A 19,977-nucleotide genomic window follows, 5' to 3' on the forward strand; every position below is an offset into this window, starting at 1 on the left:
GTGGACCTCCTGAGTCCCCAGGCTTTATCCTAGTTCATGTGTATCCAACCTCAGCTATGTGATGGATGGAGCTTGATATTGGTGAGCACCATACCTGACCACAGGCATTATTGGCGAATAAAAAAAAAATCTTTGGTGCATTAGGTGAGTGTGGAGCCTTCTTCTTGATTCTCTAGGAAAGCTGCCCAATATGCCAGGTCACCAGAGTCTTAGTGGATGGATACCACCACTTGCTAGTATCCACCCACCTCTAGGCTGGCTTGCATATGGGGGAGAGCAGGAATAGGGGAGGAGTCAGATTTTGCTCCTTGGTTCCCAGGAGATGGGAAGAAAGCAGAGGAACCAGCCCCAGCCAGCTCCCCTTACTAATAGGCTTCTAGACACTCCACAAGGATTCTGGGAGGTGGGCATCATAAGAGAACAATGAAGATCAGATTTGGGTCAAATGGAATCATGCCCACAAATTAGTAGGAAGATACATTACTTGGGAATGATGAAGATAGAGTGGGAAAATGGCTGAATGTTGGTGTTCATCACAGCCTAGATGGCTCCAAGATCATTAAGGGACAGTGCCCTTGTCCCAGTACCCAGTGACTGAATTCATAAACAAGGCTGGATACAAATGGCTGTAGAAAGCACTGGGCTTCACTCCTGCAGGTATAGCTTTTGAGACTAGCACTTGCATTGACTACAGGTACCTACTGAAAAGTGGAAAGTGTCCCCACTGGTACTGTCCTCCTTCACTGATGCCCCAAATCCAGCTCAAGTTCTCCCAAATACTTCCTCCCACTTTTTTTTTTTTGCTCCTTAGCCATGCCATTCACTTATTTATTCAGCAAATGTTGATTGGGACTGTTCTATGACAAGCATGGTGCCAGGTACTTGCAAATCTGTATCCATATAAGACATGTAGGATTTCCATTGTCCTACTTTTCTTAAAGAATATAGCTGATTCTCAGTAGATTTCATTTTCCAAATTGAGTCAGTGTATTAGTTTCCTGGGGCTTCCGTAATGAAGTACCATGAACTAGACAGCTGAAAACAATGGACTGTATTGCCTCACACAGTTCTAGAGGCTGGAATCCAAAATCAAGGTGTTGCAGGGCTGCACTTCCTCTGGAGCCTGTAGCGGGGAATCCTTCTTCACCTCTTCTAGCTTCTGGTCATAGCTGGGCAACCCTGGGCACTTGACTCTAGACGCACGATCAATCCATCTGCCTCCATTATCACAGGTCATCTTCTCCCTGAGTGTCTCCGCTTGGATTAAGGCCCCACTTCACTCCATGAGGACCTCATCTTAACTTAAATAACCGCACCTGTGACATCTCTATTTCCAAACAAGAATGTGAATAATTCACAATCTGAGGTACTGGGGGATTAGGACATCAACACATCTTTTGAGAAGACACACTTCAATTCGTAATAGGTACACAGACGTATTTCTATACCATGTAAAAAGCAACAACGTTTAGTATGCAGGTAAAAGGTGCAATGAGGAGTGGCGAGAGCAATGGGGGAGGTGGAGCGTGTGTGCCTGCCCAAAGGCCACTGTCTGCATGCAGTAAGAATGAGCCCCATCCCAGAGCCTCGTCCAGGAAAGCAGGAGGTCTGAGTTTTTACACAAAACCTTCCAGTTGTAAAAGGTTAGCATCTACGTCAAATCAAACAAAATCTGTGTGAGCTGGATTCAGCTTGTGGTTCACCAGTTTGGAACTTCAGGTCCATGGGATCAGGGAGGGTTTCTTGAACACGATGGTTGCTTCTCAGAATTGGAAACAATACTTTGGCTACACTAGAGTTTAAGGTCGGGGAAGGAAGTGAGATGAGACAGGAGAGAAAAGGAGAAGCTAGATCCTGCAAAGTCTTAGAGGCCACATGGAGGAATGTAGATGCTGTCCAAAGGGAAAATGATGAGTCATCAGTTTTAAGCAGGGAGATGTGCAACTTGCCAAACACTATGGGCTGCCTACACCCTCATCTATCCCTCTCCAGCTCCCTACACACAGAAGCAGAGGGGATGTCAGCCCCGCCTGCCCTCTGGACAATGACCTCTCATGTTCCCCTCAGATTTGCAGAAGCTCCTGGAGATGGTTCGGGAAGATGCCCAGAGGACAGTCACGTTGGAAAATAGGATGCAAAAGAAAGCATCCAGGTACCTTCTCTTGGCCCCTGGGACAAATAAAGGAATTCAGAATAATAGTTATAACATTAGCCAAGGCAGTTCCAAATTATTGAGCATTTTCTCTGTGACAAACACTTGTTCACATGTATCATCACCTCCCTGGGTTCTTACAACAACCCTTTAAGGAAGGCACTAGTATCTTTATTTTACAAAGGAGAAAATGAGGCTCAGAGAGGCTAAGTAACTTGTTCAAGGTCACCTAGCTAATGAATGGGAAGGGCACAACTTGAATGCAGAGCCTTCTAATTCCAAAAAGCATCCTCTTAATTATTATGTTGCACTGCTTCCTAGGAATTACAAGGTTATTTGTCCACTCTTTTACTGAATATTTATGAATATGAATGGATTAGGTACTAATTATTGCAAGAAGCATTAAAAGAGGAAAGCTCAGACCTAAGAAGGTGAATAATAGGAGAATCTGATCTAGTCTGGGATGGCAGTGGGTGAGGTGGGGTGGAGGGGGATCAGAGAAGTTTCCTCCAAGGAAGAGACTGTAAGAGATTGTGGATGAGGCAAGAAAGAGCCACGCAGCCAAAGTTGAGGGCAGGCGAACATTTCAGGCAGCAAATGTGCAAACACGTTCAGAAGGGACCATGGCACCTTCAAGAAACTGAAATGAAGCCAGAATGGGATGGAGAGAGGCGTAAGTCTGTCTGGGGACCTTGAAGACCACCTCAAGGATTCTGGTTTCCTTCTTAAGAACAACAAAGATCCTCAGAAGTGTCAAGCCATCAACGAAGATGATCAGCTCATAGCGTCAGACTTGAACCTGAAGTATCTTCCCTCTGGTGGGAAGCCTGGTCCGCAGGACTTCTGACCTCGAAAAACCTCAGAGACCATGCAGGCTAGAGCTGGAGTTTCTTTCCCAAGTATGGATCCCTCTGAGTAAGCAAATTACTTTTTGAAAATAAATGATGCACTGGAAGAGGTTCTTCATTGCTTTCAGCCTACTGGGATGCTGGCTATGACTTATTGGTTATTGTTATTACCATAATTACAGTTCACCAAGCACTTGCACGTGCATCACACCCACCACTGCTTGCTAATGATGAGTTTGTTTTGTTGCTGCCTCAACTTGCATCAGGGTTCGGAGGGTGGCCCTTGGAGGCATCCAGAGATAATGTTGGCCTTCAAGGCTCTGGCTGCTGTTTCTGATTTACCAGCATCAGAGACAGATGCTAATAATGAAGCATCAGCTCTATGAGTCTCCCTCCTTGGTAAGAACTCACAGCATGAACACTGATGTTGAAGTCAGACTGGCACACATTCAAAACCTAGAAGAATCTGACTTAGCCTTTCTCTGAGCCTCAGTTTTCACGTCTATAATATGAGATTGTGTGCACTGCCCTTGGAACCAAGTAGGCTAGGGCCGATCTCCATCCCCATCATTTAATTGCCTTGTGATGTTGATTGAGAAAGTTGCTTCACCGCTCTGAGTATGATTCCCATTGTGTAAAATGAGGCTTATTAACAACCTATCCCAAAGGGTTGTAGTGAGAATTAAATAATATTAGTTTTGTAAAGTATTATTATTGTTGTAGAAATTATCTATTTCAATAAGTCATTTTAAGAATTTAGGTGAAATAATGCATTTAACATATTAGCATGTGCCAGGCATATTACAAGCACTCAATACATGGCAGCCATGGTTGTGGTGGTGGTGGTGGTGGTGGTACTTTTATTTCACACATAGCATCCCACGGAATCCTCACAGCACATTTTTGAAGCAGGTTTTTTTTAACAACTTCTCATTACCAACGCCTCACGAACATGAATGGAGAAGGAGGATGTGTGACTTGCATATGGTCCTCAAAAGACAAAACCACATGAGAACACAAAACTCATCACATGGCCTTTGCATTCACTTCAGTGATTACAATAACCATGGTGACAGAGCAAGAACCTGTTGAAATTTCCCATGCTCCTCAATTCCTCTGGGAGAAAAATCTCCCTAATCTCTTCCAGAGGCAGCAGATAACAGAGGCTTCTCTGTAGAGCTGCAAAGAGACAGTGAAGAAAAGCTGCACATTTTCTTCTGCCAACTTCATTTTAGAATCTGGATTCCTTTTTCAGTGCAGGTCCCAAATCTGTTCCCATCAGGGCTGACATAGAAATCTTGGGCTTTCATAACCCTTAAAAGTCAACTGGACCAGCTCCAGCCTCAAGGCCAGACTGCTCTCTAGTCATCTTAGTCTGTTTGGGCTGCTGTAACAAAAATACCATGGAATATGTGGCTTACAAACAACAGATACTTATTTCTCACAGTTTTGGAGGTTGAGGAGTCCAAAATCAAGGTTCTAGCAGATTCGGTGTCCAGTGAGGGCCTTCCCCATAGATGATTGTCTTCTCACTGTAACCTTGCAAAGGGGAAGGGAATTCCCTGGACTTTCTTTTATAAGAGACTAATCCCAATCATGAGAGCTCTGACCTCATGAGCTTATCACCTCCCAAAGCCTTCAGCTCCTAATACCTTCACCTTGGGGATTAGGGTTTCAACATGTGAATTTGGAGGGATGCAAACACTCAGACCATAACATCACCCAGAAAGATTATCTTTCTTAAAATCTTCTAACAGTATTTTTTAAATGTCTCTGAGGAGCAGAATTAGCTGAGATGCTTGTTAAAAATACAAATTTTTAGTCTTCATCCCAGACCCACTGAATCAGGATCTCCAGAAGAAACTGTATTTTTAAACAAGCACTTCAAGCTGAGAAATTCTACGGTTTCAAAATGTGCTCTCTGCACACCTGTATTAGAAGTGTGTGTGTGTGTGTGTGTGTGTGTGTGTGTGTGTGTGTGTGTGATTGTAAATGCAGCTTCCGGGGCTTTACTCAGGGTCTGATGTATCCAAATCCCTGAGGTTATGGTCCAGGAATTTGTATTAGTAGCAATCTCTCCAGATGATTCCCATGCCCAGTAAAATGTCAGGATCCTTGCTGTAGAAAGAGAATTCTCCATCCTTCCACCGATACTTTCTGGCTTAGGGGCACCATATATTCTGTGCCTTATTAAGAGACTCATCTTGCTTTGCAGTATCTTGCCAATGATCAGACAAAACAAGAGCGATTCCACCAATAAAGACATACAGACCACCCACAAATCAAGGTAGGCGGGCACCTCACAGTTACAGGGACCGTTAAAGAGATGTCCCTTACCAGACCATGGTAAGTGGGGCAGGTAGTGGGGTACTTTTTCCTTCTTGACTAGAAATAAGTCCCTTAATTTCTGGGGCTGAGGGTGAGTATCCAGGTGTCTTTCTCCTAACTCAAACTGTATAAAGGTAAAATCTTCCAGTCATGGAGAGCTATGAAGCAGAGAGGGTTATGTTACAAGACCACCCTTTCTCTCTTTATTTGGATGATTTATAATGAGGGAGGGGAGGTCCACCCCATTCGTTACTTATCCTGAGTATACTTATCAGTCCCTCCATGTGCCAGGATCTGTGCTAGGTTTGGAGGGATTCAACAGCAAAGAGGCCATACACAGTCTGCCCTCAGGGATCTCACAATCTGGACTGGGGTCATAACATTTTTTGTGTTACAGATCCTTCCAGAAAAATGCTTTTAAATGCTTACTGTAAATTATAAAGGTTTGCAAAGAAATCTATTGTACTGTAGATTACGATATTACAACCAAATTTGGGATATAGTCATCTATGAGCTGCTTTAGCAATGAATTATATAATAAGACTTAGCAGCAGATCTAATAACTACTGTAATTTTAGATTAGTGTTGAGTGTAAATGATCTTTCAAAGTAGCTTCCATGATTGTAATCACCCAGGAATTTGTATTGTACAAATACATGGGATTTCCATTTCTGCTACAGGCTAGTTGAAATATGTAGGCTAGTTGAAAGATGTAACCTTTCTTCTATCTGCTTTCATGGACTCCTTGAACCCTGCCCATGGTTAAGAATTACTGGCCTAATGAGAGAGCCATGCATTTATTAATCCCACAAAGTTAGCCAAATAATCATGACCATGGGAAGTGTTCTGAGGGAAAAGTAAGGAGGACTGGGTAAATGTTGAGCACCAGAGACTTAAGACTGAGTTTGAGCTAACATCCTGAAGAAAAGAAGACTTAGCTAGCCTATGGTGCAGATAGGTGGGGATAGGTGGGAATAGTGTTCCAAGCCAAAGGAATAGCATGTGCAAAGGGCCTGAGATAGGAGGAAGCTTAGGGGCATTGAGCAGAAATAAGTATGGCTGAAATTCTAGGAGAGCCCAGGAAAAGTGAGACAGAGACAGGGAAAGGGTCTTTGTTGTTTATTCCTATTTGTTCTTTTATCACATCTCCTCCCTGAGTCACACTGTCAGTGCTAGACGACAGTCATCTACAGGAGGAAGGTCAAAGCCAATATACTCACCCAAAGAATTCATCTGCAGGGGTTGGGGCAGTTGGTTGGAATCCAAATTCAAGGACCTCTGGGTACTATTCCTGGCCTGCATCCCAGAGAGATGGGATAACGGCTCAATCCATCAACTACCAGAGCTAAGACTTCTAGATCCAGTCCTCTGAACCCCTGGAGAAAGCAGCAAAGGTCAGGACCTTTCCTATGGAAAGGAGTCTGGGAAGTGGCCAGCCTACCTAAAGAAATTCTAGGTGCTACAGAGCCAGAAGGGAAGGGTCAGCTGCACATTACAGAGATAAGAAAAACAGACTTATCCTTTCTAGAACCACACAGAGAAGGCAGTCAAATAAGTTTTCCAAGCATTTGGTAAAAAGAAAGGGAGACGGCAAGAGAGAAGGTGCGAGACACTGGCACTGAAGAACCTGGGAGAAGGTACAGGGGAGGGATGGGCATGAGCAAAGGAGCTTCACCCCCTTCCAGGATCTCTGACCAGGCAGAGCCACAGGAGGGAGTGGCCACTCAAGGAAGTCAATCAGCCCACACCTAGAAAGGGCTCAATGTCATGAAGAGTTGACTGATCACAGATGAGGACATTAATGATCCAGAGCGGAGGTGCTTGCCCAGAGACTGGGAGGTGGTGGTGCCAGGTTTGGGCTCTGGAGTCAGCTCTGTCTGCCTCCAAAGTAAAGCGAAGTGAGTTGTCAGCTCAGGGTCCAGTTTAGAGAAGGGAATCCTTGAATGAAGAAGTAGTCCGGGGTTGGGAACATCAACACCATGATCAGAAGGACTTGACCATCCCTTCACCAGATCTGCACTCAGCCGCAGGGTTGCATGCTAATTGGTATAGAGAGGAAAATGGAAGGGCTCCCAAGTGAACTTGCCCTCTAGAGGGAAAGTTCGATTGTGTACAAATGAAACTGGGATCCAGCAAATATGTCATCCTGACAATATACAGAGACAGAAGGTCAAAGTCAGACTAGAAGAGTCAGAGCTGGCAGAAATTGCTATAGACCATAAGGTGGTTGGATTTGAGCAGGTGGAGAAGAAACAAGAAAGACCCTCCAGGCAGGGGATATGGGTAAGAAGCAAGGGCAAAGAAGTGGGGAAAATATGCACTCAGTTCTACGACAGGTCCCTTGATTGAGCCACCTCCCTTCTCTGAATCCTGGAGGCTAACTGGTGTCGTGGGAGCCCCCAAAGAACCCTCTTTATGAAAAGTAGGCTACAGGCAACCTGAAATCATCCCTTCATGTTTCATTGACAGATCCAGCAGTACAAGTGGAGAAAGCCACACTCAAATCATCCAGAAGAAGTCTAAAAGGTAGGCCAGATGGGCAAGAGAACAAGCTGGGCAAAGGCACTGTGGCAACCACATCATCTGTCTTCCCAGAGGTGTGGAAAGAACCCAATGCAGACTAGACCCCCTGAAGCCATACACAATGCTTAAAGACAAGGGATACCCAGGGCAAGGGGCTCACAGGCAAGATGCCAATGCAGACAATGGCAACAAATTCCTCTCTGTGCCAGGCACTGGGTGAAGGATTTCATATTCATTATCTTGCTTATTCCCCAAAACCAATTCTATGAAGTGGGAGCATTATCCCATTATATGGAGGAGCAAAGTGAGACCTGGCCAGGTGAGCTGTCTTGCCCGAGGCCACACAGCTAAGAAATGGTGGTACAGGAGTTTGAACCTGGGTTTCCCAGCTCCTGATTGCATTTGATCTCACTCTCCTTAACATTTGCTGGGCTCAAGTGACCAGATGTCTCCCTGTGGCCTTGTTTAATAAAGCCTGAACCACTAGCCTGAATTGTTGGGAAGACCTATCCTTCCTACATCCAGGGAAATGCTGAGAGAAAATCCAGGTGGGAGTAGGGAACCCAGGGTGGTGCAGAGAATCTCCATGGCAGAGCACCTTGGGGCCCAAGTAATCCAGCCTCACGGGTCTGATCCTGGGGCTTTGTCCCCTAAACTCTTCATATCTGTGTCTACAGCTGCACCAACCATGATATCATCCAGTGCAAGAGTGGCGTATGCAGCACCATGAGGGCCAAGTTTTATGGTGTGGCCCAGGAGGCTGGCTTCTGTCTTCAAGATAAGATGGAAATCCTCATGAAGTAAGGGTACACAAACATCCATTCACCCAAAGGATATTCATCTAGTACCCACCATGAGCCCACTGATGCCAGGTGCTGGGGCTTAGCAGGGAATAGGGACACATTTCCTGCTCTTGGAGAGATTACAGTTTCCTGGGAAATATGGGCAGAAACAAATAGCTAAATTGATAACAAATGTAGATTGCCATACAGGAAGATAACAGGGTGCCATGAGAAAAATCATGAGGACCTAATTTAGGCTGGGTAATCCAGGGGGACTTCTCTAAGGAGGTGACTTTAGACTGAGCTTTGACAGGTGAGGAATTGTTGGTGATCTAAGACAGTGGAAGGACATTTCAGGCAGCAGGAAAAGTATACACAGCCATGAATGCCCCACTTCAGACTTGGAACTTGATTTTAAGAGCATTGGTGGGCTACTGGAAGATTTTCTTTCCTACTCTGATACCCAATAAGTGTTTCCCTTCCCAGCCTGCCCCTTGACTGTGGTGACCATTCACCCCAGTGAAATTCATCTATTCCACTCAACGAAGGTTATACTTGTGACACTTTGGTCTCTCACTCTGGGAGCATCGAGGGGTTAGCTGCTCTGACTGCTCACTGGGAGATGACTTGCCCTCACCTTCTGGGAGCCCCCATCTGATGAGTGAGACAGACAAATAAACAGGCAGTTACCACACAGATGATGAGGGTCAACATGGGAATGAGCCTGGGGCTAAGGGAACACATGAAAATGATGTCTTACCTAGCCTGAGACAGCAATCAGAAAGATCTTCCTGGAGGAAACAACATTTTCAGTTCAATAAAAAATCGGTGAGATTTTTACTATATACAAGCCAGGGCTCTTACCATGTGTAAGAGCTTTGTATTTATCATTTAGCCCTCACAAAAATCCTATGAAGCAGATGCTGTTATTAGACCCATCTTATAGATAAGAAAAGTGGGCTCAGAGATGTCTCTTGTCAAAGGTCACCCAGTGGTTAAGTAGTAAAGGTGGAATTTGAACCTGGAGAGTTGCATAAGAAGAGGCAAGGAGGGACACGAGTTCCAATGGAAAACAACAGCAAAGTCTTAGAGGCCAGAAGGGGTACAGGGCACTAGGAGCTGCCAGTAGTCAGGTGTGGTTGGGGCTTATGCTGCTTTCATGGTAATTAGAGAGACAGAGACAAGATCATAAAAGGTCTTGCTAGCCCAGCTGTGGAGGTTGAACTTTACCTCAGAACTTTGTTCAGAGCCAAAGTATAAAATGCCAAGCTGGAAAATGCTGTAGAGGCTGAATAATCCGGAGCCTTGGAGAGCAGGTTACTCAAGGAACTTTATTCCAAATAAAATGGAAAGCCATTGAAAGTTGTATACAGGTGAGTAACACGGTTATGTTTATAGTTTAAAGACTCCTTAAGAGAGCTAGGACATATGCTCAAAATGATAAGGGGAGTGGGGAAAAGAGGAATCAACTTGAGTTAAACACCTACTGTGCATCTGGCATTAAGCCCAGTACTTTGCACACATTGTATCATTTAATCCTCACCCCCAAGCACCAGAACCATTATTACCCTCTATTTTCCAGTTAGAAAACTGTGTAAATACAATCAAAAGTAGTAGGTAGAGAAAGAAGGCTGATAAAAAGTGACTGGATTTAGCAAGAAGGGAGCATTTCAGGACCTTGGAGAGAGTTGTGTCACCTTGGGGCCTGAGCCACATTGTAAATTGAAGAGTGTCTGAGAAGGCTGAGGATTTCATGAAGAAAAGGGTATTTAAGTCAGATCTCAAAGGGCAACCCGGATGGGTAAAGAAGACGGGGGTCTGATCTCTTTCCTCTTTTTCATACAATGTGTGATGTAGGCGCCAAGAAGAGAGAGTTCTCCAGAAGTTCCATTCTTTCAACATTGTCTCGAATTTTGAAAAGGATATAGCAAAAATGAGACATCAAGCCTCCATGATAAAAGGGGATGCAGAAGAAATTGCAGACCACTGGTAAAGATCCTAAGAGCCAGATAAGATGGTCCTCGACATGGGTGGAGGGGGAACGGGCTGTTATTTAAAAAAATCACATTTGATCCCATTATCCTTCAAGACTGTTAATGGCCACCAGCAGCAACCCCCCCCCCCCACAAAAGGCAGTCGGGCAAGAACCCCTCAGTTCCTGATTTACAGAAAATCCAACAACTGTATGCTCCATATTTATCTTCTGTTTGATTCAGACTTGCAAATAAGGACTAATTTGTCAGCCCTTTGGGAGAGGCAGATGAGGCAAACCACCTAAACATTTCGACAAATTGTGAGGTGTCTGGGTCAATCCCTATATTCCCCCCAAATAATCTGACCCCTTAGGATATAAAACCAGGCAAGCATGTCCTAGGAACACTGTGCCCTGGTATGGGGGTGATAGTATAGGTACAAAGCAACATGAATTGAGCAATTCCTGGGTGGTAGACACTACCTTAAGAAATTTTCCTGGGGCAGCCAGGGTGGCTCAGCAGTTTAGCACCACCTTCAGCCCAGGGCCTGATCCTGGAGACCCAGGATCGAGTCCCACATCAGGCTCCCTGCGTGGAGCCTGCTTCTCCTTCTGCCTGTGTCTCTGCCTCTCTCTGTGTGTGTCTCTCATGAATAAATAAAATTTTTGAAAAAAAATAAATTTTCCTAAATTATCTATTTTATTTCCCACAAAAATCCTGAAAGTTACATAGTAATCTCTGCTTTGTAAATAAGGAAACCTCAAGATTTAAACCCAGATTTAAACCCTTGTCTAACCCCAGTTGCTATGCTCATCTGCAATATAGAATTTGGAGTCTGCCATGAACCCCATCATGGCAGGGTGAGTAAATCAAGATCTAAGAGTAAGATGAGAAAGCCTAAAAATGTACCCAGAATCCCTTCATGATTTTAATAATGTGGAATGGGAGCTTACAAGAGACACAAATAAATATACACCACAAAATATAAAATACAAAGCTGTGCACATAGCCCAAAATTAGATGGTCAATTTCTTTTTTTTTTTTAAGATTTATTTATTCATGAGAGACACAGAGAGAGAGAGAGGCAGAGACATAGATGGAGAGAGAAGCAGGCTCCTTGCAAGGAGCCTAATGCAGGACTCAATCCTAGGACCCAGGATCACACCCTGATCCAAAGGCAGATGCTCAATCACTGAGCCATTCAGGCATCCCTGAATGATCAATTTCTTCATATTTCTCTACAATTGATTCATCTACATCAGGGGGGAGAATCCTTTTTTCTTTTTTAAAGCGATGTCATCCTCTGCCTTACACCCTGGTAACCTGAACCACCTCCAGGTTAGAATCTACCTTCTTGCTACCATCTCAAGAATGGATTACCAAACTACCCTCACACACTGTTGCAGCATTCAGAAAGGTTCTCAAAACTCACTGAAACATACAAAGCTGTGGTCCAAGCTTACTCACTCTCAAGGGCGAATATACACACTTCCCCTTCCTCATCCTCCTCCTTCATCTTGGGCATGAGAGCCCCTTGCATCCTGGTAGGGATTCCACAGATATGTCAGTGTCCTCCCTGGTCTGATTAACTCTCAAAAAAGAAGCTTCAAAAATCTCGGTGCCCCTTCCTTTGTTGTGGCTTTTCATATTGTCTGCTTGATAGAAAAACCAGAAATGCTTTAAAGCATGCCCTTAATTTGTTTTTTAATGAGATGCAGATCACGATCCAGGTTTTTACTACCCCTAAAAAACAAAAGACGTGCCTGACCTGTGAGCCCTTTATACTCAGGATGGAGGCTGCTCTCCCAAATAAAGATGATGCTGCCCTGGAGACATCACATGAGTGGTAGAAAGAGAAAGTGGGGATGTAGGACCTAAGATACTCAGACTCACGCCTCACGCCCTAGCAGCTTCCTAACTGGCCCTCTCTTCTTGGGTTTGCGAATTGAAGGTACTTTGATCTACTGTCCAAACTCCCTGAAGATCTGAAGAATTTCCGCCCTGCTAAAAAGATCCTGGCAAAACTGCAGAAGTTTGGAGAAAACCTGGACCTCAGGATTCGGCCCCGTGTCTTCCTGAAGGTGCTACAGGACCTGAGGATCTGGGAGCTGTGCTCTCCAGATATTGCTGTGGCTATCGAGGTAACTACCATGTTCTGTCTGCTTCGCACTATGCCTCTGGTGCCCTTTTTCAGTCAGTCATCTCTCAACATCTAGGCACTGTTTAAAAGCTGCAGACACAATTAAAAAGACATAAGGTCTCTGCCTCCACAGAGCTCATCATCTCGAACAGGCGAGGGATTACTACATGACCTTGGTGGTTCAACTCCAGGGGACATTATATTCTGTGTAAATGGTGCCCCCTGGGGAAACTTGGAGGCTTTGGAGAGACATAAATAAATAGGCAAGAAAATAAAATAAATAATGCAATCATAATAAGGAGCATTCTAAATCTCGCCTGTGGAGCATAGACCTCACCTGGGTGCTTTTTAGAAATGCAGAATCTGAGGCTTCAAACCATATCTACCAACTCACAGTCTACATTTAAATGAGGTCCCTGGTGATTTGTATGCACAATAAAGTTTAAGGAGAACTGATTTAAGGTAAATGTAGAGGGGACCTATCTTGACTAGGGCGATTAGGGAAGGTGACTTTTAAGCTGAAACAGAACTTGACTTATGGGAGGGATTCATTGGCAGTCAATGGGTTGAGAAGGAAGCAACCATGGAGGTGCAAGGTGGCAAGGAGATTGAAGAGGTCAGTCTGTGCAGAACTTTGAAATCAAGTGAAGGATTTAGGTCTTTAACTTGAGGCTGCAGGAAAGCCCCTGAATGGCTTTTAATGGTAGTTTATCATCACCACCCACTCTAGATGGTCCTAAGGCACCAAATGGTATCAGCAGATGGGGGAGAGTCACTTCCTTAATTCATCAGATGGCATACATACATTTCTTTTTAAGTCGGCTCCATGCCCAACCTGAAGCCCAATACAAGCATGAGATCGAGACCCGAGCTGAGATCAAGAGTCAGACACTTAATCAACTAAGCTACCCAGGTCCCCCAAATGGGCTTTCAATGTCTCAAGATAAAGATAGGAATCAAATGGTGGAATTCTCAGTCCTCTGGGTATTTTCATGCCAGGCTGGCACTCCCACAAGTTGACCTGGGTGTATTATATGGGTGCAAGGTCAGGAGTAAGAGAAGACAGATGACCCTGTGGACAAATTCATAGGTCCAGACTGCACTCCCAAAATCCCATGAGGCTCCTTCAGAAAAGAGTGATAGGCTAGTCCAAAACTAACTCAAGAGCAGCTGTCCACTCCCTACTTGCCATTTATGGGGTCCACCTTCCACCTGCCAGCTATGGGGGTATAGAAGAGGCAATCTCCAAGTGAGTAAGAGGAAGGGAGTATGGAGGCTCTGATGTGAGTTCATCACCCTGGCTAGTAAAACTTAGCATGCTCCTCTCCCAGTAAGAACATCACAGAATGTCCGATAGCCTGGATGTGGAGGTGTCTTAATCTAGAACCTGAATGAAACTACATTTTGTGTCTTAAAGCCTTTTCTGGAAGCAAGCTCATAGTTAGCATCAGTGCTCAAAAAGGTCTACAAACAAAAAAAAATGACTTCTTAAAAAGATATTAAGGATTAGGACAAAAAGAAAAATGCAGACAGCTGGGTTTTTTGCTCTCCACAAATTTCTCTGAGTCAACAGTAACAAAAAGGGGGCTTAAAATTAGTCTGCTGAGCCAGGAAGCTGGAAAGGGGTTCTTTTCTTCAGAGAACCATTCTCATCATGATGCTCTAGGCATTATGAATGCCTGAACAGTTAGAGGCATCCTGCGGCCACCAGCCTTAGTCACATATCTTCCAGGATTTTGGAGGTGGGACAGAAAAGGGAGTCTAGCTTTTAGATCACATCTGAAGTTGCCACTGCATCTGTCCCACAGTTTGTACGTGAACACATCATCCATATGTCTCAAGAGGATTATATCAACTGGCTGCAGAACCGGATCAATAGCCCTATCTGATCCCAAAGTCTCCGGGCATAGTCTAGAACTGGGTCAACCAGCTGTCCCAGTGGAGGAGAACTAGACTACACTGTATTCCTGCTTCTGGCTTATTGTCGTGGATACTCACTAGGATATATGAGGGTCTGACTTCTGGCAACATTCGAGAGGTAGATACTCCCAGGTGGAAACCCCTCAACCTTACACCACAGCCTCAAATCCCCACTTTCTGTTTCTCATTGGTCCAGCCTGACTCTACCTACTTCCTCTCCAGATGCCTTCACCTTACTCCTCCTCCTCAAATTCTGGTTAATATAATGAAGCTGAGTGTTTGATGTCTGGCTGGGAAAGAGAACTGCTGAATTTGGGTATGGTATTCAGATCCTAATAATAACCATGGTTACTATTTACTGGGTTTTTGTTATATAGTAGGCCCAGTGCTGGGTGAAATCATATGGCTTGATTATATCATTTAATCTCACAATAACTTGGCTTATTAAGTAGGGAATGATGATACTGCCCCCAATTCACACCATTGGAGCTACAGCTTATTTCTAAATATTACATATAGGCTATGGATGGATAGCTGGGTAGGTGGGTAGATGAATGGATGGGTGGGTGAGTAGGTGGATGGATGGATGGATGGATGGATGGATGGATGACACATTCCCCAACAAGGCAAATGGTGTACAAGAAAATCTCAGTCTTATCAGTCCTCGTATATTTTCTGGTGGTCTTGGTTGCACAAGGAAGCTTAACTTCCTGTCAACTCAAAATGTGTATGGACTCACTGCCTTTTACCTCTTTTCTCATTTTAGTTTTATGCTTACCCACATTCTCTCTAAGTTGTAGAACAGATAGTCATTTTAACTCTCACTGAGGGACAGCTGAATTAATGATGAAACAACTGGACTCCATTTGCTCCAATTCCCAGATTATCAGAGTACTCATATAGGCTGGCCTCCACATCTCTTCATGATAATCCAGAAGGGAGGGAGGAGAGCTAAACTGGCACTACTTGTCAGTCTAAGCAACAGCTTACTCTTCCATTCACCTAGTCAAGTCATTTACTCATGCATTCAATGACTGTTTATTGAGAGCCCAGTATGCATCAACCAAGTTCTAGGTTCTGAAGATATAGCAATGACTAAAGCAGATAAGGTCCCTGGGCAGAGGGACGGCACAGCATCACATGTCTCTTCACACTAACATCCTTTGTTTAGCATGGTACCTCAACAAGCCATCGAGGTGCAAAGGGGAGCTACTGCCTATAAGAAGTCTGCAAAGTTAAGAGACCCCACACCTCTTCGTATTAAATAGGAATTTGGGTGAGGGGGAGGTGAGCAGAAAGGAGGAGGTCCAAGAGAGAAAAAAAAGAGGAAGAAAGAAAGGGGGCTGAATAACAGAGTGAGAAGGAAACTTGGGGAAAAATCAACCAGTGGTTCCCAAGGTGGGGGGCTGGCTACAGGATCTCCTAGAACTATAAGCCAAACCAACCCCTCCACTACATCGCCTTAGATTGTCAGTAATTTCTGTCATATACTCACGTGTCCTCTGTGAGTGATGTTTTGAGGAAACAGGAAAAGAAGCTATGTTCTACATCTGGGTCTGTCTGGGGGCAAAGAAAGGGCTTAAGGGACTCAGCATTGAACACAATAAAGAATTGGAGCAGGAAGTCCAGTCCAAGACAGACTACTCTTCCACAAGCTCTCTAGATTTATAGAAATCTTGAATGCACATTTGGCTTCCCACTAGAAAGGGGATGGGACTCTGCCAAATTGACAGATATCTCATACATCTCTCAAATGTCAGGTGACATTTAATTACACTACAGCATCAGCGCAATGGTGTCAAAGCAGGTACAAGAACATCCCAGGGGACATCGGGCTAGAGGTGACAGGAGGGGGTGGGTCTCAACTCAGATTTGAGGTGTCAGGAAAGGTTTTCTAGGGAGGGTGATGACAGCTGTAAGAGGAGTAGGAGCCAGAGAAAGGTAAGCCAGACAAGGAGGAAGGGAAGAATGCTCCAGGTACAGAGAAGAGCATGTACAATGGCCTAGAGGCAAAAAGAAACTTGATGTCATTTGAGGAACTAAAATAACAAAGTCTGGCTAAACTATAAGATCAGGTTAGCAGGACAGGGAAATGGAGGAGAGAGGTAGAGACACATCTGGAGATGCTTTCTAAGGCCATGTTATAAGGTTAGGACCAACTTACTGGCAATAGGGAGCCATGGATGGATTCTGAGCAGGGGAATAATTAGACTTGTGTCCCAGAAAAAAGAAAAGGCTGTTGTATAAATGCAAGGCAGGAGGCAGGAAGCTAAGATAAGACTGCTGTGGTGATTGTAGGAAGAGCAATGGTAGTGGAAAAATCTCTTGAAAAGAATCAAAAGGGGATGGCTGGGTGGCTCAGCAGTTGAGTGTCTGCCTTTGGCTCAGGTCATGATCTCAGGGTCCCCACAAGGAGCCTCCTCCTCCCTCTGCCTATGTCTCTCTCTCTCTCTCTCTCTCTCTTTCTCTCATGAATCTTTTTTTTTTTAAGATTTATTTATTCATGAGAGACACAGAGAGAGAGAGAGAGAGAGAGAGAGGCAGAGACACCGGCAGAGAGAGAAGCAGGCTCCATGCAGGGAGCCCGATGTGGGACTCGATACCAGGTCTCCAGGATCATGCCCTGGGCTGAAGGCGGTGCTAAACTGCTGAGCCACCCAGGCTGCCCATGAATCTTTTGAAAAAAAAAAAAATCAACAGAACTTTGTGTGGTGGGTTACAAGTGGGCAGAAGGCAGAATGTCAGGAACCATGTCTGGTTTTCCAGCTTGACTCTCTGGATGGAAGATGGCATCTTTAATGTACCAGGAGAAAAGGAAGAAAAGAAAGTTTGGGACATTCTGTTTTAAGCATATGGAGTGGGACCATCGAATGGAAGAATCCAAAACTCAGGAGGGAGAGCCAAGGTGGAGATAGAAATAGGACATTAGCATTGCATGGACCATGATGGTTAACATAGGAAGAGGGAGGAGAGGTGAGGGGAGAGGGGAGGAGAGGAGAGAGTCCTTGAGGACAGAATGACAAAAGCATCATCAGCCCACTCACAATCTAACTCTGAGGGACCGCTTTGTTCCAGACACTGTAGAAAATGCTTGACACAGATTATCTCATTTCATCTTCAGGATCCTACAAGGCTGGGCTCACCTGCTTTACAGACGATGAAACAGAGCCTCCCAAAAGTGCCCTGCATTCATTTCCAACTCCCTCCCTTCCTCCATAGCTGCCCTCTCTGACCCCTGTCCTCATTGTATGAGACGAGGAGGTCATGAAAGTTATCTTTGTTTTGGAATCATACCCCAGGAACAGCTCTAATGGTGGGGATCCCTGACATTGTATTTACTTTTACTTACATTTGCACAGTTTGCAAATAAGATAATACTCCCATAATAGCTTATTGGATGCTTGCAGCATCCCTCTTAGGTGGGCACTGTTCTAATCCACATTTTACAAGCAAAGACCTAGGTCATTTGCCAACAGTCACACAGCCAGTAAGTGGCAGAGCCAAGTCCAGAATGTGTCCATCTTGGGCAGGGGAGATGCTTAAATCACAAGACACTGGGCCCTCCTGCTGGCCCCTTTCTGAGCCTAGTTCTCAGAGCTGTATCTCCATCTAGTGGTCAATATTAGCATTGCGCTCCCATCATGCTCGTCAGCAAAATTGGACCTTTTGCCAAAAAGGAAGAAGGCAAGCATTACCAGCTGCAAGAAGACCTACTCTGCTTAGACAAGGAGTATTTACTCAAACAAGGGAAGATATTTTACTGCTAAGATAGACTGGGGAGTCAGAGGAAAGAATACATCATCTCTCAGCTCCCAGGCTCAAAGAAGAGCCACACGTGGAGAAATAGTTGTGCTGTAAGCATCTTCCTCAGAATCATAATCAAACACCTACTGGTGTGCCAAGCTTGTGCCAGATGACCAGGATCCACTGTCCTGCTTCTCTGACCAAGCTGCCTGCATAGCTCTCATGAGAGCTTTTTAAACTGCATGTACCCTATAGAAGCTTTCTCTGTAAAGGAGCAGAGAATAAGTGTCTGTTGCTTATTCTTTTTACATATGTAGCCCTTTAAAAATGTAAAGGGCATTCTTCTACTGGAAGCTATATAAAACAGACTGCACCCAGATTTGGGTCATAGGCTATAATTTACTGACCCCTGCAAAAGCATCAAAATGAAGGAAGAAAGATAAGTTCCTTCCCCAAAACCTGAGACAGGGAGGACTGGTGAAAATAATACAGTAAATATGTAGACAAAGAGGTTTATGTTTTTTGCACCATTCATGATAGTTAGGGAATATTACATCTCCTTTAGGAAATGGAGAAAGGGAATGTATGTACATGTTAAAAATTGTCACACGGCAAAAGGACATTCACTAAATAGTATTTCTTTCCCCTCCAAACCTCAGACTCCACTCTCATCTAGACAGGTAATGCCACTGTGCTTAGTAGCTTGTGTATCTTCCAAAGTTACCCTGTGCATATACAAGCCAAAAACAAATTAAAATGGAGCATTTTACTGTGTGCTTATTGTATGCCAGATAAATGCCTTGTGTGTTAATCTCAGTTTATCCTGAGAGCAGCTCTATGAAGCTAGTATGACTCTGATATCAATAGTAGAGGAAACTGGGCATGTGGGTGGCTCTGACTGAGCACCTGCCTTTGGCTCAGGGCGTGAACCTGGGGTCCTGGGATCAAGTCTCACATCGGGTTCCTCTCAGGGAGCCTGCTTGTCCCTCTGCCTATATCTCTGCCTCTCTCTGTATGTCTCATGAATAAATAAATAAAATATTTTAAAAAACAGTAGAGGGAACTGGGGTGCAGAAAAGCCTAGGAACTTGCTCAAGGCTACATAGTTTGGGTGGATATCCATTTCTAACAGAAACAGTGAGCCTGGTATACAAACTCGTGCATGTTCACGTATGTTGGTGGTAATTTCACTTCCTATCTTCCTACTTTATATAAAGGAGGAAAGTGGCTGGAGTTTCACACTATGAAAACCAACAGCTGCACTGACATCACCATCCTGTCCTGACATTTCTTGTCATGGATCCCAGATCAGGAAGGACCTTGACCAAAAGCTATGACCAACTGTAAAGAGTAATATTGGAATAAAAGCCCAAGCTTATTTTAAAACCACTCCTGCAGCACTTCCCACTTTAACCAAACGACTCATTTCAGCCCCTGAGCCTCACACTGCATGGCTGAGGCTGAGTGTCCCCTCCGGTTTGGGGTCCCAGAGGTAGCCAGGGGAAGCCACATACAGATGAGGTACAATAAAAATTTAATAGAAGTGATAATTTTCTGAGTAACTTAG

The 19,977-nt window shown here is 44.5% G+C and overlaps 1 protein-coding gene across 6 annotated transcripts in view; it reads left to right on the top strand.

The window, feature by feature from the left end:
• Positions 1-19,977, top strand: part of CCDC60 (coiled-coil domain containing 60) — a 184,764-nt gene that overhangs the window by 136,765 nt on the left and 28,022 nt on the right. For 2 of the 6 annotated variants that reach the window (XR_004809380.2, XR_007406171.1), the window contains exons 9-15: positions 2,068-2,152; positions 5,216-5,287; positions 7,798-7,854; positions 8,529-8,651; positions 10,491-10,622; positions 12,558-12,747; positions 14,555-14,784. Coding sequence is in view for 2 of the 6 variants with exons in the window: in XM_035706330.2 (XP_035562223.1) it covers positions 2,068-2,152; positions 5,216-5,287; positions 7,798-7,854; positions 8,529-8,651; positions 10,491-10,622; positions 12,558-12,747; positions 14,555-14,635 (740 nt within the window). In the remaining 4 variants the exon portion in view is untranslated. Of the gene's footprint in view, positions 1-2,067; positions 2,153-5,215; positions 5,288-7,797; positions 7,855-8,528; positions 8,652-10,490; positions 10,623-12,557; positions 12,748-14,554; positions 14,983-19,977 lie in introns of those variants that run through there. The other 4 variants (XM_035706330.2, XM_035706331.2, XR_007406170.1 and 1 more) reach the window with 3 other exon arrangements.

Source organism: Canis lupus, chromosome 26 (genome assembly GCF_003254725.2).
Source record: "Canis lupus dingo isolate Sandy chromosome 26, ASM325472v2, whole genome shotgun sequence".
NCBI classification, from domain to species: domain Eukaryota; kingdom Metazoa; phylum Chordata; class Mammalia; order Carnivora; family Canidae; genus Canis; species Canis lupus.